Consider the following 17,187-nt stretch of genomic DNA (forward strand, 5'->3'; position numbering starts at 1 on the left):
AACAAATTGCGAGTCAACTTATTTTTCTGCGACATTTATGCTGCCTCAAAAATCTACTTAGCGATAGTATCTGGTTGCATAATTTTTATCTAACTTTCGACAATCTTAAACTATTATTAATAACTACAACAAATTTTGATTTAGTCACTCTTCAAATCTGTCGCAATCAGCTGATCACCTTCAATTCCCTCAATCCCTCAGACGAACGAATGCTAGCAATTCATTGACACTTCAAAATAATCAATCAAAATATACATATTAGATGAAAAATCAACTATGTATGATTTCAGATATTATTTTTTTCGTTTCCACAAACTTTGTTTCTTATTGAAAAAAGGTCAAAATCATTCTCACATTTCTCATTCAGCGTCACATTTTTTCTTCCTTAAGGTCAGTTTACTTTTATATCAGTATTAAATTTCAATCAGTATTAAATTATAAATAACCAGCTTTTACTCGTGAAAAGTATTAAGCATATAGATCACATGGTAAATTCTCTTAAAATATCAGTTGCTGATTTGGTATAAAATAATCAGCATTATTGGCGGGTCCTAAATAACACTTCATATCATATAATAAATTATTCAAAATGTAGGTTTTTATTACATTTAAAGCCTGTTCTTAGTTGCTCAAGATTAGTTGAATTTCTTAGCAGAAACCTAAATCCACTCGTTATCCTACAGATATAAGAAATACCTTAAAAATAATTGATGTAAGCAATGAATAATGTCTTTTTTTTTAAAAAAAAAAAAAACAAGCATTAAAAAATTTCATTGGAAATACATGTTTGTAAGTGCCTTAAAAAAGACCCAACTCGCTAAGGTTTGACTTGTGTGCACTGTAGTCCCCGTTTCCAACTATACTCATTGACCCTACTTCTACATTTAATCTCTCTTTATCCTAGATGTAATATATTCTAGAAATTACAGCAATTGTGAAAAATTTAAATATCTTTCTACAATCTAGGTTCGTTTCAAACAATTTTATAAAAAAATACAAGTTATTGTTTAGATCAATAAAACGTAAAATAATCAGTAATTGGAAAGTTTATAACCGTTTATATATTTAGTTTTTCCATTTAACAATAAAACGTTAATAAACATTTAATAAAAAATCTTACATACAATAATGTAAAGGGTGGTTATAATTAAACTTCCCCTATAAACAGCATCCTACAACGCAAACGGGTGCTACGGATTGCTACGAAATTTGGTATATAGACTATACATGAGATGCGCTTACGGGATTTCGAAAAAAAAGTTCCAAAATGTCTGCCATTTTTTGAAAAAACATTGAATTTAACACAATAAAAGACCAAAATGGAATACAGAAACACTATTAACAATCCAGAACAAGAATTATGAGTAATAAATGTAAAACCGGCTGTACAAAGCTGTCAGTTCTAGGAAAAAAGGTCGAGATTTGCATGCTTGCGAAGAGGAAGCTTTATGCAAAACAGATTAGGGTATGAAACGTTTGCAGACGTTGTAATGATTTTATGTCCGTGCGCTTTCTGACTATGGGGCTACTTAAAGAGTTTGGTGTGTCGTGGAGGTGTTGCGACGTTGAATTACTTAAAAACTCCATAACGCTTCATGTACGAAGCATCACAACTGATCAATTACGATCTGCTGTTGAAGACACTGTCCACCGATTTGAAATTTTGCAGGTGAATGAGGGTGGTCACATGGAGCACCCTTCCCTACATCGTCTTGGACACGATTAACAATTGCTCCACTTGTGCGATTTCGTCCTAATCTGTTCTTGTTTCTGCAAACTGAACAATTTTTTTCTCCTCTAACAGCGTACGGTTATTTTTTCCTTACCTTTACCTAATGTGGTTCGATGACGAGGTGATCAGAAATTAATCAATAAATGTTAATATTGTTTCTGTATTCCGTTTTGGTCTTTTATTGTGTTAAATTTAATATTTTACTGGAAAAGAAACCCTCTGGTGAAAATTTTGGAACTATTTTTTTTTTTTTTCAAAATTCCGTGAACGCATTTCGTGTATAGTTTGTACACCAAATTTCGCTGCAATCCGTTCATCCATTCAATATTCTTGATATTGCAACAGTACATATTTTATTGTTAAAATATGTGGTCCGGGTTTTCGTACGTTATGACAGTAGCTGAATTCCATGTAATTCATCGAAAGAAAATTGTAGCTATGAATTTATTAATTTTTATTGTTTGTAAACTGATTATCTAATACAAAATAAATTTTACTAAAACGCTTATTGAAGAGCTTTCTCGATGCTGATTTGAAAAATCTAACTGTGAACAAAAAGAAAGTGCTTCACATTCTTTTGATAAAAATATGATTTATCAGAATCTCTATCTAGATAGATATCTCTGCTAATTTTTGTTGCATCAAAATACTTGTAAATTACATCATATTGTAAGATTTAATGTATTAGATACATTGTTTGCATGGAAAGGAATTTTAATGGTTATCTTTTATTTTTCTGCATCTTTTTATTATGATTCATAATATATTCCCAATAGGTGAAAGTGTTCTTCAATTGTAATTGTCATATTTCTAATTTAAATCTCCATTCGCAGATAATTCCATTTTATTATTTAACATCTCTCTAAATATACAGTTTAATAACAGATAATTTTGTTAAAAAATGTTAATTTAAAATGCAGTGTTTTCTTTTGCAACATTTTTATCAAGCACATGATGGCTCTTTGTTAAGAATGGAGATAATCTCAATAATATAATATAGGTGTAAAATAAATCTTTTCTTAAAGTGCAAAATAGGTTTTTTTTTCGTTGATTCCTCACTATTCTCTTTTAATTTCACTTCATTTTTTAAAAATGTTTCTTAACATAAAAAAACAATATTTTTAATTTTTTCCATTCATTGAAATTGCTTATTATTTTGACTTATTAATTGACTTATTAATTGACTATAAAGTTTTATAGTCAAACGATATTTGTTCTGCTACAAATGATAAGTAGAATTTTAAACAAATATAATCAAACATTTACATAACGAATCAAAACCTTTTTCTTCGGATAGAAGATAAGAATTAATTTCTTCGAACATAATATATATTCAGAATTCTCACAATATCTATCCAAAGACAAAAAATCTATTTATTGCAATTTTGGAAAATAGCTTTTAATTCAGTGTTGTAAAAGTGGAAAATTTCACAACTATAGGTCATTGAGAGTTCTCGCTATTTCCAGATAAACGGCTACACAACGGGTGTTAAGGGACATTTTATAACGATAGGCTTGAAAAGAATGTCAGAGAAATTACGATATTTATATTTCTTAATGATAATGATAAGATATAGTGAGAGATCCGAACAACTCACAAAATGATGGCAAAAAACGCACAAAATAATGCTCAAAACTGATTCCGAGATCTTTTCTTTTCTTCTTCTCTCAAGCGTAACGATAATTCTATAAGCAAATTCATTTTACTTGTATTCAGATTTTCAGTAAACCATTCTATTGATGTTTTTAAATGCGCATTCTGGTGCAAGTTAGACTTGTGAGGCCTCGAAAAGAAATTTTCGATAATTTATTGCAAATTTTGCTATTTATTGCATTGTACAAATTGATACAGTAAGAGCTTGAGGACGTAAGACAATGATAAATTATTTCTTTTATCAAATTCATATTTTAGTCATACATATTAATTAAAAATCAAATAAGAAAAATAATTATTTTAGAAATTTATCTAATACCATTTGGTATGTGATTTATTGGGACAAAGTTAAAACAAGCGATTTTTGCTTCATTTTCTTACATGTTTTGTTTACAACAAATTCCTTGAAATACCATTATAATTTAGGTAGTTTTTTAATAAAAACTTATTCGAATTCAGTTAATAAAGTGAGTAAAGTAGTAAATAGTTCTTGATTAATGCTGGATTTCAAGAAAGAGTTTTGTTTAATCTTGAGAAAAAGCGTTCTGAAAATGGGATGGCAACCGGCAAAGTCAATACAATTTTCAGAGCTGTAACAAAATTTCGAATCAACTCAACTTATTTTTTTTTTTTAATAAATATTGTTATATCGTGAATCTTAAAGACAAAACTCAATGACAAATATTGATTTCTTCAAAACAGTCAATGCAATCATTATCTTCGTATTTATCTTTGCAACATTAAAGAAGATCATCTTTAGTTATTTTATGAATATTAGTCGAATTATATCGAAACCGTAACCTTTCCAAAACCATATGATGTGTTCTGTTCCAGATAAATTTCGAATCTTTTTTTATAAGAAAGAATGGGACTATTACAAGAAAATATTGAATTCTGAAATATTTTTTGAGGGCCTCGACTGATTGTTTCCTTCGAAACATCCCCCCCCCCCTGCTTCCCTTCCAATGATTTTATTTTTAAATTCAAGTATCACTTTCAAATCCTCAGGTATTTCCTTTGCAGTTATTAAACAGAATGTATCTATTTACCATAATTTTCAAAAAAGCTATTATTCTATACTATCTTTCTTGTCAACATAAATTCGTTCCATTTTCAGAATAAGTGGGGTAAATTATAATTTTTGACATTAGAAATATATTTCTAAGCCAGTCATAAATTATCGCTTGAATACTTCCTCTCAGGGAAATTTATCCTCTTCTCAGAATTAATCAGTTTGAAATAATTCTGTAACTTTTTTCTAGCAGTCATAGATTTGTTCCCTTCAATAAATAAAATTAAATCCATAAAAAATAAAGATTGTTCGAAGTTTCTTTCTTTTTTGTAGAGTCAAAGCAGTAGTAATACTTGAATTGTTATCAGTGGCATAACTAGGGTGGAGCAGGCAGGGCAATTGCCCTAGGCTCCATTACCAGGAGACCAATCCCCCAAGGGAGGCACCTCGAAATAAGGATGAAAAGCTTCCGGCATGATGATTAGTTCTCGCCACCCTGAAGGGTACACGAAAAGGTGGGGGTCTGGCTTCTCCCATTGATGACAGGACGTACTTCCATAGAAAAGGGATGTACCGTGGCCGGTGATGGCCCTTGGGACTCGACCACAGTTCCCGCCAGTGTTGCTGTTGCGGCGGTCAGGTCATTCAGTATTATTTAACCATGTGCCTTCAGGCGGGTCGGAGAGTCAATAATATGACTTACCAGGAGGCCAAAATTGTTGAACAAATTAATTGCATTTAATAAAGTGTGCTTTTTAACTCTTATTCCTGAGATCTAAAACAATTTATTTGCTCTTATTTTAATATTTCTACATATTCAGTTATCTAGATGAATTTTCAATTTCATACTATTTAAATTCTGTGCGTATGTGCTGTTTCTGACATAGACAAGCGAGTCATGAATAATTGAAAATACTTTTTTATGTTGATAAGAGCAAAGGCAAGTATATTTACATAATATGAGCGAGAAGTACAGTACCTCGTTTAAGGAGCATAATTCGTTCTCGAATCGTACTAGTAAGCGAAACAATTTTTTTCTATAGAAATTCATGTAAAATAGAACAATTCGTTCCATACAGGTTTAAAAAATACTCAAACAAATTTTTAATAATGTAATTTATTAATTAATGTTGAGTCTATTATTTACTGCTCTACAGCTTTTTGCTGTGACACATAATGCAGCTCCATTTCTGTAGTTCTGGCAATGTTCTTCCACCAGTTCATCGATGTCGAAGCTATCCAATTCTAGACCCATAATCTTTGCCGGAGATACAATTTCGTCGATTAAGACTCCACAAATATTTGTTCAAACTCCTCGGAGTCGCGTTCAGCAACGCTACCGACCAAGACTTTTTCCATGTAGATATGATGTTTCTCGCCAAATAAGATTGACACAGTCCAATCCAGCATGGTATCTCCTCGCCACTTGTTTCGTGAAACATCGCTCGTTAAGCAAGTCACTATTTTACGTTTAGTTTTGTTAGCTATGCGTATCACTTGTTCTGGGAGGTGTACGTTAAGACAGGTTTGATTGAACCTTTTGTCACATCATAATGTGAAACCATGACACTTACCAAAGTGCCTTGTATTTTTTTAATGATTTAATTAACTATATGATTTACAGCTCCAGTTCTACTTTGGAAAAAAAATGAACATTTCAGTTAAAAAAAGTTCTAAAAATGGAACAAGTGAAACAGACATGATCCTGTATGTGATGGTCATGACATTTCCGCATCACTCGTTATAAAACCTGTCATTTTTTTATATTTTTGCTTGCTCGTTAGCGAGATTTGACTGTTTTTGATAAATTAAACTCAACATAAACTCGAAAGCTCGGAAGATCACATTTCTATTCACCTTGTCAATCTACAAAAGCCCGGTTAGTATTCTGAAATGCCTGAGAGTTTCTATAGACTAAAATGAATGAGAAGAACCGGGAATAAATCCATCAATAATAGAAGTGCTATTTATGGAAATTATAGATAAAAACTTTTTACATGTTGGAAGAGCATGGATAGAAGAACGGGTTACTAAATGAATATTTTTGCTATGTTTTGAGATTAGAATGACTTTATTTCGTTGTAAATTCATATCATAGCAACTAAAAAAGAAAACTTGACATTGTTTTGAATCCATAACTTTAGTGTGGCACTTGAAAACGATACGTTCAAAAGAGCATTTGAGATGCTTTGTTTTTAAAGAAAATATACTTCGAATACAATGAAACTTGTTTTTCATTGAATTAAATTTAAGGAAAGAATTCAGCATTCGATAACGTTTTCATTGAAAATGTAAAAAAAGAAAGAACTCTGATTAAAATATTTACTTTTATAAGAAATGGCTTGAATTTAAATATTTTTTTAATTCAAAAATATTATTTTGAAATTAAATGAATGAAATTATTGTAGTATTAAATTAAACTGTTCACCTTTGGCAACCAGCTTGTTCTCCAAGATTATTAATTTTTTTAGATTGCTATATATAAATTTGGAATGCGTAATTTTTTTTTTAAAAATGATTTACTTAGTTTTTTGATAAAACTGGAAATCATGAATTGAACTGAATAAAAAAAAAAAAGGCAAATCATAAGGCGTACAAATTAAAAAGCGTACATATTAAGAAATAAATGTGGAATTTATATCCAAAGAAAGCATTCTTTTTTAATCTTAATTTTAACATTAACAAAAGCATGCTATTGAACAGTTTGATGGATGTGTTTGTATTTCATCCTAACATTAAAAATTGTTACAAATTTTGTATTACATTAAAAAAAATATTAACAATAAAGAAATGTTGTACAGAGATGAAATTGATATCAATAAAAAAGTAATTTTTTGAGTTTTAAAATAATGCAAAAACCATTTTTGTGAGATAATCAGATCTATTATGTATAAGTGAGATAATAGATAGGTCTTTCATAGATAAAATCAGATAGCATTTACCCATCTGGAAAAGGTTGTCTTCTTTCGAGCTGGAATTCAACTTTAACACCTATTTTTTAATTTGTTTGCTTCTTCTCTCTGAGTGAGCTTTATCCATAGCATTTATAATAATATTTTGCACTTTCATTAATTGCCAAAGTTTTGAATTAAATGCAACGGTAAAAACATTTAATGAAGCAGTTCGAAACGTTTGTGTATTATTTGTTTACATATCATTGTTGCCATTCGACAATGTGTAGTAAGAGAGATTCCTGTGCCACGTATGTTAGCCTTTTATATATACAGATATTAAATTAGATGTGTAATAGAGGGTATCTACATTATTAATGAAGAAGCTGCTCTCTGATAACTAATATGTTAGAAGTACATTAAATTTAACCCTTTCTAGGGCCGTGAAATGTATGCTTCCCACCAAATTTATCAATCTTAGTATGAAATTATGTAGTTTGGCATGAGTTCTGACAAATTTTTTTAGAAAGACAGAAACCCAGATGCTTCAGTTCTTTATCTCAGACAAAATGATGTGTCTTGATTTGCTACTTAATTATTAATTATTCAAATTTATTAATTAATCAAATTAAATTTATCTAATAAGCTAAATGAATCCCTTTTCTTATTCTAATTTCAAGCCTAAAAATATTTTAAAATATGACTAGAAAAAAATGGATCTTTAAAGGGTTAAATAATAAAATGACAAGCAAAAATTAATCGAGAAATTATTGCATAAATGTAAGAAATATTTAAATATAAAATCCTTCATTATGAAATAATTATCTAACATCTCATTTCATTTATCAACTAAGATGTGAAAAGCTACATCGTTCAGTCTCTAAAAAATTAAATTTGTTTAAAACAACAACAGAGGTTTGTTTAAGCTCTTATGTTTGGAAAACACACATTTGTTGGGAACACACACTGGTTTTGAAGACAAATGCCTTGCTTACGGAAAACATAATGCGTATTAAGGATTTAAAATAATTATACATGATCAAATTTCATTTGTTTCATAGCTTAATTTAAGTCAGATTAAAAGAAATGACATATCCTTATTAAATCAGGTCAAAAGTGTTGAATAATTAAATGAAACCAGCCACTCTACTAAAGAATGTTTAGTTTCTTACTTTCATAAATTGCTGCTTATGAAATAATTTAGTTTTATCGAAAAAAATAATTTGCACTAATGACGCAAAATAATAGAAAAATGACAAATTTCAAAAATGCCATAGCCCTATAACTCAATATATTATTGTAAATTGTGCATCGATTTCAAAAAACCTTGAACATGGGCGATTCATTCACGTTGACTTTGATAAAAAAAAGAGAGAGAGAGAGAGAAGATAAGAAATGAAATGAGATATTTTGATTCATTGAATGAAGTCTTTTGAAAACTTTTCCGTATGAATTCCAAACAATATCATATGCATGGTAATTCAGTGTGAAAGCTGAGTCGAATATCATTCAAGTCAATTTAATAGGATAGGAACAGATCCAATTGTAATGCATTTCAAAATAAATGATATATTTGAATAGAATTCAAATAATGCTTTATGATCGAAATATAAAATTAAAAAAAAATCAGCTCTTTGTCCATGATAGTTGTACAAGAAAAGTATTTAACTTTAATAATATTTTTTAACGAGAAAAAAAAGTTGAAACCAAAATGAAGAATTAAATGAATTAAAAAATTGACGAATGATAATGTAATTATAAAATAAAAAATAATCACTTAAATAAATGAGAAATAAATGAAAATCTTCCCCGAAAACAACGCCTCTCAATAAATCCATAACTTCCATCATGCTCCGCGCGACCTTCCCCACTCTCCTCGCTGCAGCAGTCGGGATCTGGCCACTGCACCATGTTTTCCCTCTGGTATCTGGCTTATATCGTCAAAGGGTAGGTTGCCTTCTCTCGTTCTTTTCTTTCTTCATTTCAAAGGGAAACAAGGAGCTGTATCATTGTTTTACCTACACAGGATTGAAAGCCAAAAACGGAACGGCTGATTTTTTCTAACTGTCGCGACACGTGCTCGCTAAATGTCTGTGTGTATATATTTAGAATTTGGTGTAGGACTTTCCGAGCAGATGCTCTTCATTAGATTCAGATCAAAATTATAAATAACAACAAATAATACTTATCTGAATTATTTGGGTGGTTTCTGAGAGAAATAATTTGTCAGTTTATATCTTACTGACATCTGATGATAAGTTACGTGCTCTAAAGTGAATAAAAGTAACACGATAATATTAAAAGAATGGAAGTTTGCTTTTTATACCCTTTGAAATCTTTGGCAAGAGTACATTTATCTGTAGCTCATTGAATAAGTAATTTTTGGAGGTGCTGCATCTGTGTCAGATGCGAGTCGAGATATTGTGAGATAAATTTTCTCAAATTCTGTGGCTTAAAAACATTTTGATTTATCGGTCATATCCAAGGCGAACGATCAAAATGGAAAATCGATCGATTGCTATGTTGTTAAGTGCCCTCGCCGCAGCTTTGGCTGTGATATACTTTCAGTGGACAAAAAGGTAAGTTCTTTCGATAAGATAATCTTCTCTGTGACTTAGTTTTTCCTAAGAGAAATATCAATTGTTTTGACATGTTATTTTAAGATTTGATCTCGGCTATTTTTTAATGAATGGAGAATATCGTATATGGCAATCATGCAGTAAATAACTTACAATTTGATGAAAATAATTCTACAAACATTAAAGTGTACGTACACACGAGAAGATTTTTTTTCAAATTTTAACTTTAAAAATCCAGCTTTTTCACAGTAGGTCATTAATATATGTTTAAAGTCATTTCAGTGAGAAAAAACCATATTACACTAATTATTAATTCATGTTTCAAAAAATTAGCATATTTTTTGAAACATGATATCTTAAATTCTAATTTGTACAGACACACAATTCTAGTTGGAAATTATGCCTAATATTAGTCTTCATGTTGTCTGCCTCAATCAAGTTATAAAAATATATCGTTCTTTTTTTAAAAAAATTTCATCAACGATGAATAGAAAAAGCGAGATTTTTTCTATAATTTTAACTTTTAAACAGCTATTAAAAATTTATTTCTATAAATATAACTTTGATTGAGGCACAAAACATCCGCTATTTCATACATTGTTTTACATTTCATATTCATTGTTTGAATGAAGCAACATAGTGGAAAAATACAATTCTTCATAAAAAGAGTTTAAAAAAAAAAACGTAACTAGAGTTTTTATTGAAAGCACCTCAAGAAAAATAATTATAACTCGAGAAATATTTCGAATATTGACAACATCTTGGTATCGTTTGAAAGCTAAAGGATAAGAGAACATTATCAAGCAATAAAAAAAATATTCGATATTTTGAACGATTTTCGAAGTTTCCAGTGTGTACATACACTTTAATTTAATCAAAACGTGAAGATAATTTTCTCCAAATAGTTTTTTTATGCCTCTGAGAATTAATAAATATCATGTTTGGAATTCCCTTTAAGCTATATTTTCCCTAGATTCTAAAAAGACTGTTAGGATTATTTTATTTTGAAATATTTGATTTTGTATATTTCTCCATTCAGTACATTAACATTACTTCGTCTTTTATTCGATTTGCAAGCAGTCTTTCAAATATAATATGAATAAAACCGTAGTAAAAAAACTTTCCTAACTCTTGACTTTAAATTGCTAATCATTTCGAAAAAGACCTTTTTATGGAAAGGTGGAACGAATAACAAAATTGTGAATCATTTTCTTACGTTTCCAATCAACCTATTGTCTCTTAGAAGCATTTCTTTTCGATTTCCAAAGGACAAAATAAGTATTGCTTAGACAGCTGAAAAGGCTGTTTCACTTAAAAGATATTAGGTAATTTTTAATGGATGATAATGAAAAATCCTTCAAATAGAAATCTAATCAAATTAATTCCCTCAATAGGTCTCAATCGTTCGTCAATTTATATTAAGTGTTCTTTAGAGTATAGGAAGAAAATTCAATAATATTACTTTAGAAATAAAATTAAAACAATAATTTAATATTATTATCTATTATTTACTGTACATTTTTAGCATTTACTTATTGCGCTTCACTTTGTTAACAAAATGAAGCAACCAAATTAATTGTGCCTTATTTTACTTATTTTGTTGAATAATTTCCTTTTCATTTTATGACTTTGACAATTTTAAAAATCAATTCATCATTTAGATCAGAATTTAGAGAAAGAATTACAGAATAAATAAATTATTTGCCGAGAAATTCTTGATTTATAAGAAAAAGATGAATGAGGAACAAGAGAGAGAGATGAATAGAATAGAGATATAGAGATGAATGAAGGAAAAAACAAGCTTTGGGAAAATATCTTCTTATAAAATATCTCAAGATATAAAAATACAACTTGGTCTTAAAAAAATAAAAAATAAATCAAATTAAAGAATATTAATTATTAGATGAAAGGATTTATGGAAATTGAATTTTAGAGGAAATGTGTTGATTTCTATCTTGTGCTGCTAGATGACAAAAGGAATTTTCTCTTTCTTCCAAATTTGAAAGAAAAAATTATATCTTCTACATATATCAGATATTTAAATCTATCTGGTTGTTGTTCAGTGACACACCCGATCAGAAAAGAATTTTAGAAACTTATTGAAAATACGAAAAGATTGTTAATTGTAATACGAAACGAAATAATTTAGTAGAATTAATAATTGATATCTTAACAACTGAAAATCTTTTTAATGAACTCAATTACAGCTAATTTTTTAGTAGGTCTTTGTTCTGATAATGATGACTGGCAGCAAAATCTAGGCTTAAGATTTCATAAACGGATTAAAGAACTAGTAGGGTGGTGGACTTCAGAAACAAATGGTAATCTAACACTTCCAAATGCTTATGGAAGTGGCAATTGAGGAAACTGAACAAATCTTAAAAAGAGAACAAAGGTCAAAGAAAATTGGCCACCATTTACATAAGTTCTAGGCGGCACACATACTCCTAAAAAATTCTTTTCATTTTATTGATTAAATCTGTTTAATTGCAACATTAGATATTAAATTTTCTGTATTAACTGTTCTGAATTGTTGATATTGTTATGAATTATATATGTTAAATTTAATGTTTTTCCTGAAAAGGCGCTCTCTGGTGGACATTTTGGAACTAAAAATGTTTTTTCGAAATTCCGTGAGCGCATCTCGTGTACTGTCTATATACCAAATTTCGCTGCAACTCGTTTAACCATTTCCGTTATATGATGCTGTTTATAGGAGAAATTTAATTATAACCACCCTGTATATTCCTTAATTTTAATCTTTGACAATTCAGTAAAAGAATTTAAAATAAACAATTTAGGTTTAAAAGAGCTGTTAATTTCTAACAAGAGAAACAATAAATAATCTTCATCAAACTGGAAATATTTTTGGCTATGAGACCAAAATCAAATAATAAAAAAATAAAGCAAAAAAACTCTTAATCATTGAAAGAAAAAAAAACAGTGAGAGGCAGTTTGTTATTCTTGAAATGATAACATTGTTTATGGAACCCTTATATTTATGAACAATGTATAAAGTGATTTTGTGCACATTATGTTTTCTCACTTTAATTATGATTATCAGGCTTGCATTTGACGGAATGGTAAAACAAAGTGCAAGGCACACAATATCATCTACAATCCGTTTAATAAACTTTTGAAAAATTTTATTGGGATGTAGAAAAATTATGAATATCTTTAAATTTTGCCAAAAAAGTTCACCTTCAGGGTTTTTTTTTTCCACCTGGATAAATGCAAAGCGACATTTATAAAAAGTACCAAAATATTATATAATATGAAATAGAAAAAGTTTTTCTTTTCAAAAATTTATTTGAGTAAAATAAACCAGGAAAGCAATTAAGAATAAAGGGCTTTAGAAATAGACAATTGCGCATGGTTTTGAGCTGTAAAATATACTTTGGATTGAGTAGCAATTTCTAATTTCAATACAGTGATGCTCATTTTTAGTGAAATACCAACAAATAATGCTAATGTCAACACTGAATTTCTTTTCTAATCTGGACCATAAATGGATCTTTATTTTTTGCTTGCTAATTTAATATACAGGGTGTCCCACAAGAGATGCAGCGTCTAATATTTATAAATTCGGATAGAACATATTAAGACGAGTATTTTGAGGTATAATATGTGGGTAATTAGACTATGATGCTGAATTAGGGGACCCCACGAGTTATACATCAAAATAGTTGTCTTGACGTATTCTTTCCGAATCTGTAAATATTAAACGCTACATAGCTTGTATGACACCCTGTATTTTGCATAAGTTGTACGTTTTGGATTTGAGAAAGAAATAATAGTTATTTTCAATCTTTGTAAATCAACTGGATACATATTTTTATGGATTTATTTGCATTTATTTTTTTCAGTCATTTCAGAGGGTGAAAATGTATATTAACATAGTAAAAATATTCATTCTAACCGCGATTGATTAAATGACGTTTTTTAACTCTCTCCGAATCAAATCCGTGTCAAGGCAGAAAAAGCCAATATTAAATTTTATTCAAAAGTCCATTGTTTCTTAAGATAAATCTTTAAACTTTTCATATTTTATTTCAGATTAATAAAATTCTTTTCTTTAAAAAATAAAAAATAAATATTATTTTACTATTTAATTGTTATTATATAAATCGATTATAATTCTTAACGTTTTATTTACTGAGAACCGTGAAGGTTCTACTGAAGGAGCACACGAACTCTCTCCTTATGATCTCATCTTACCAAATGTGAAAGTTAAGCCCATGAATTTAGAAATGGATCGGATATTTATAACGGATAGCATACTTCTACCCAATAATTGCTTAGAATATTAAAAAAGTTATACATACAATCAGTTTGGTAGTATTTCAATTAAAATGTCTTTTTGATCTTTAGATTAACTGGTCTTACAACAAACTGATTAAATCAGTCTTTTAGCTTTTATTATCTGCCCAATATTATTACGAATGAAAGTTCCAGCATACATATTACTAACACGAGATTGTCTTAATAGCAATATTCCAATCTTATGCTGTTGAGGGAATATTGTAAGTCCAAAAGTTTGATGCCACCCCTAAAATATGTTCTCGATGAACGGGCGTGATAATGGAGCTTCGCGAGAAAACTGTCTATTTGGAGTTCGCTTCCTCTTTAAAATAGAACTCTATTAAACAATACTTCCTTCTGATTCTCTTCAGAGTTAGAATGTCAATTTATTTTTCTCTACATTGCAATAGGAAATGCAAATAATATGCAACAATGCGGACAATTTTTGATAACTCTTTCAAATTCATTTTGAAAAGTTGTGTTAACTGCACATGTAAAAGAAAAAATTTATCTGTTTTCTGGTGTGGGCAAGTGTGTGAAGTAGCATTTTGAGGAGGTCGATCGCATGATAACCCAAGAAATTTTGGGCCATGACAACAAAGTTCAAAAAGTTTTCGGATCAATTCGGTGTATGGCGATATCTGCGAGTCTTGGATTGTGAGATTAATGGCGCAAGAGCCATATTCTATTATTTTGCGCCAGTGACGATATCAGTGAGATTTTGTAAAGAAAATATACAATGCCAATGTTTTAAAGATAAATTTCCCAAAATTTCAGTAATTCAATTTCCAACAAAGTCTGTCCACTTTTTCGGACGTGAAGGAAACTAATTGGGAATAATTTTCGAATCTGTTCCAAAAATATATTGGAAACTGAATAGTAATAAAAACCAAGTGCATTAGGTGAGCGAGCGTTAGAACAATAGGCAGATCTAATCTTGGAACAGACATAAGAACCACTTTTGTTTTAGAGATCAGAATATTAGCTTGCATTCCTGTGATGAAAGCTTCTTATATAGAGTAGATATATGCTTCAGCGGAAAAGTCATAAAGAGAAATATTTTTAGTTGCGAAGCATATACATCTTTCTTTGCTGTTTCTTAATTTTAGCATAGAAGAGAATATCTGTTAGATAGTAAATGTGATTCACATGGTGAACAATGTGTTAAAACAAAGAGATATAAATTAAACATGGACATACTCTACTCACATGAAATTGAATACTGAAGATAATTTTTGCTATCAGCGAATATGGAAGACATGGAAGTCAATGTGTTAAGGAATTTCTTTTCCATATATTTTAAGCTATATAACGAAAAATTATGAGAACTACTCATTTGAAAACCCCTTTTTAAGGATAGCTTACCACTGAATTTACAAGAACTGAACTAATAATTTGATTTAAAATAATCTTCACTGAAGTTCAGCAGTTAACTTTTTAAAAGTCTAATTTTATATCAATTATATTTCCCAGATTTTTTTTTAATCTTCAGAAACATTATCATTAAAGTATGTAAGCGAGAGACTAATTATACACTCACATTCAATATTACCACGATTATCCAAATTAAAGACGAATTCTGGACTGAGAGTTTGTTATTGGCTCCGAACACTTGACCTAAAAGAAGGATTGAAAGGAACCGATCTGCACCTAATATCAAATAAAGGTCATGGAGATTATAAAAATTGGAGTCATCCAATTGTAATGCTTTTACTAATTCAAAATCTCTCATCTTAACATTGTACTTGAGTTTCGGAGCTGTTAGCACCTTCAAAACTGTAGGCTGGACTGTAATTTTACGTTATCGTCGTAATTCGCCGAAATTTCCGATTTAAGATTTCCTATTTCAGGGCTCACATCATAATTTAAAAAGTATTTCCAAATAAAAGCGCCTGTAATAAAATAGCCTTATGATCCTGAATTGCAAAGGATCCGAATGCTGATCTTATCTTTTCTGTCATAGATCGAAGCTACGATTGTAGGGAAGGTGAGCAACATAAACCGAACTGCATTTATGGATACTCCGATTACGCGGTTCGTATCATGCAAACTATTGGAAAGGTTTGGTTGCATTCATTTGGTATTGTTCGTTTGAAATGCTTTCCGCATTACGGATTAAACTCAAATTTACACGTTCCTGCAAGAGAGAATGCTGCTTCAGACTGCAGAACCTACTAATATATTGAGAGAGCAGATTCGTTTGTGCATTTCTCAGAAAAACAATTGAAACAAAGATTACATTTTCGAATAAACTGTATTCGTGCAGTTGAATTGAGACATTTAAATCTAATAAATGTAACTAGTGAATGTTGCTCTTTACCCTTTAAACACTTCAGAATGAAATTTTGCTCTTTTTTTGAGTTATTAGCTTTAGTGTGCATTTTTCACTCAAATCTCAATGAATATTTTAAATAAAGCTTTCTCGGAATGAATTAACGGCTTCCTGGCTCAAACTCTTCGAACCCTTGCTTTAAGACTGATGTAGTTGGCATTTATTACTTTGATCGAATAATCGATGCAATCAACGTATTTATTTAATTTTTGATCATATCGTTGAACATTCTCTGGCCGAACTTCATTTTAGGTTTGATCGGTTGTTAGCAATGACATTGGAAATAAGTCTCGTGAATATTAAAATTTATCCGAATATTATAATATCCGAAAACTTCCTTTGTTGTGTACGACTCTCATGTATAAATGTTTAACATTTCGTTAGTCGCACCTTATCTGATAGATACACGATTACTTTTTTTTTTCAATAATTAGATTATACCTTAGAAAATTTTTTTTTTTGCTACCTTCCTAGCTCGTTTTCGAAAAAAAAATGTATTATGTTTTTGTTTGTGCCTACTTTAAATCTATTGTTAAGCTATATTATTTATTAATGGGAGTCGGTACCCCCTATACCGACAATGTTAAATTACACAACTTTATGTACCTTTTACCCAGAAGTTATTAAAGATACAAGTATAAAAAATTTTTCCACAGGTTAACTTGACATTTTTCTCTTTACTATT

General features: G+C 29.7%; 1 protein-coding gene across 2 annotated transcripts in view; it reads left to right on the plus strand.

The window, feature by feature from the left end:
* The first annotated feature begins 9,157 nt into the window (after positions 1 to 9,157).
* The window catches only part of LOC129959992 (arginine kinase Lit v 2-like), a 44,620-nt gene continuing 36,590 nt past the window's right edge, over positions 9,158 to 17,187 (plus strand). The window contains exon 1 of one of the 2 annotated variants that reach the window (XM_056072962.1): positions 9,158 to 9,236. In XM_056072962.1, the coding sequence (XP_055928937.1) occupies positions 9,199 to 9,236 (38 nt within the window). In that variant the 5' untranslated portion in view covers positions 9,158 to 9,198. Of the gene's footprint in view, positions 9,237 to 9,407; positions 9,869 to 17,187 lie in introns of those variants that run through there. The other variant, XM_056072961.1, reaches the window with a different exon arrangement.

The sequence above is a fragment of the Argiope bruennichi genome, chromosome X2 (assembly GCF_947563725.1).
Source record: "Argiope bruennichi chromosome X2, qqArgBrue1.1, whole genome shotgun sequence".
Classification (NCBI taxonomy): domain Eukaryota; kingdom Metazoa; phylum Arthropoda; class Arachnida; order Araneae; family Araneidae; genus Argiope; species Argiope bruennichi.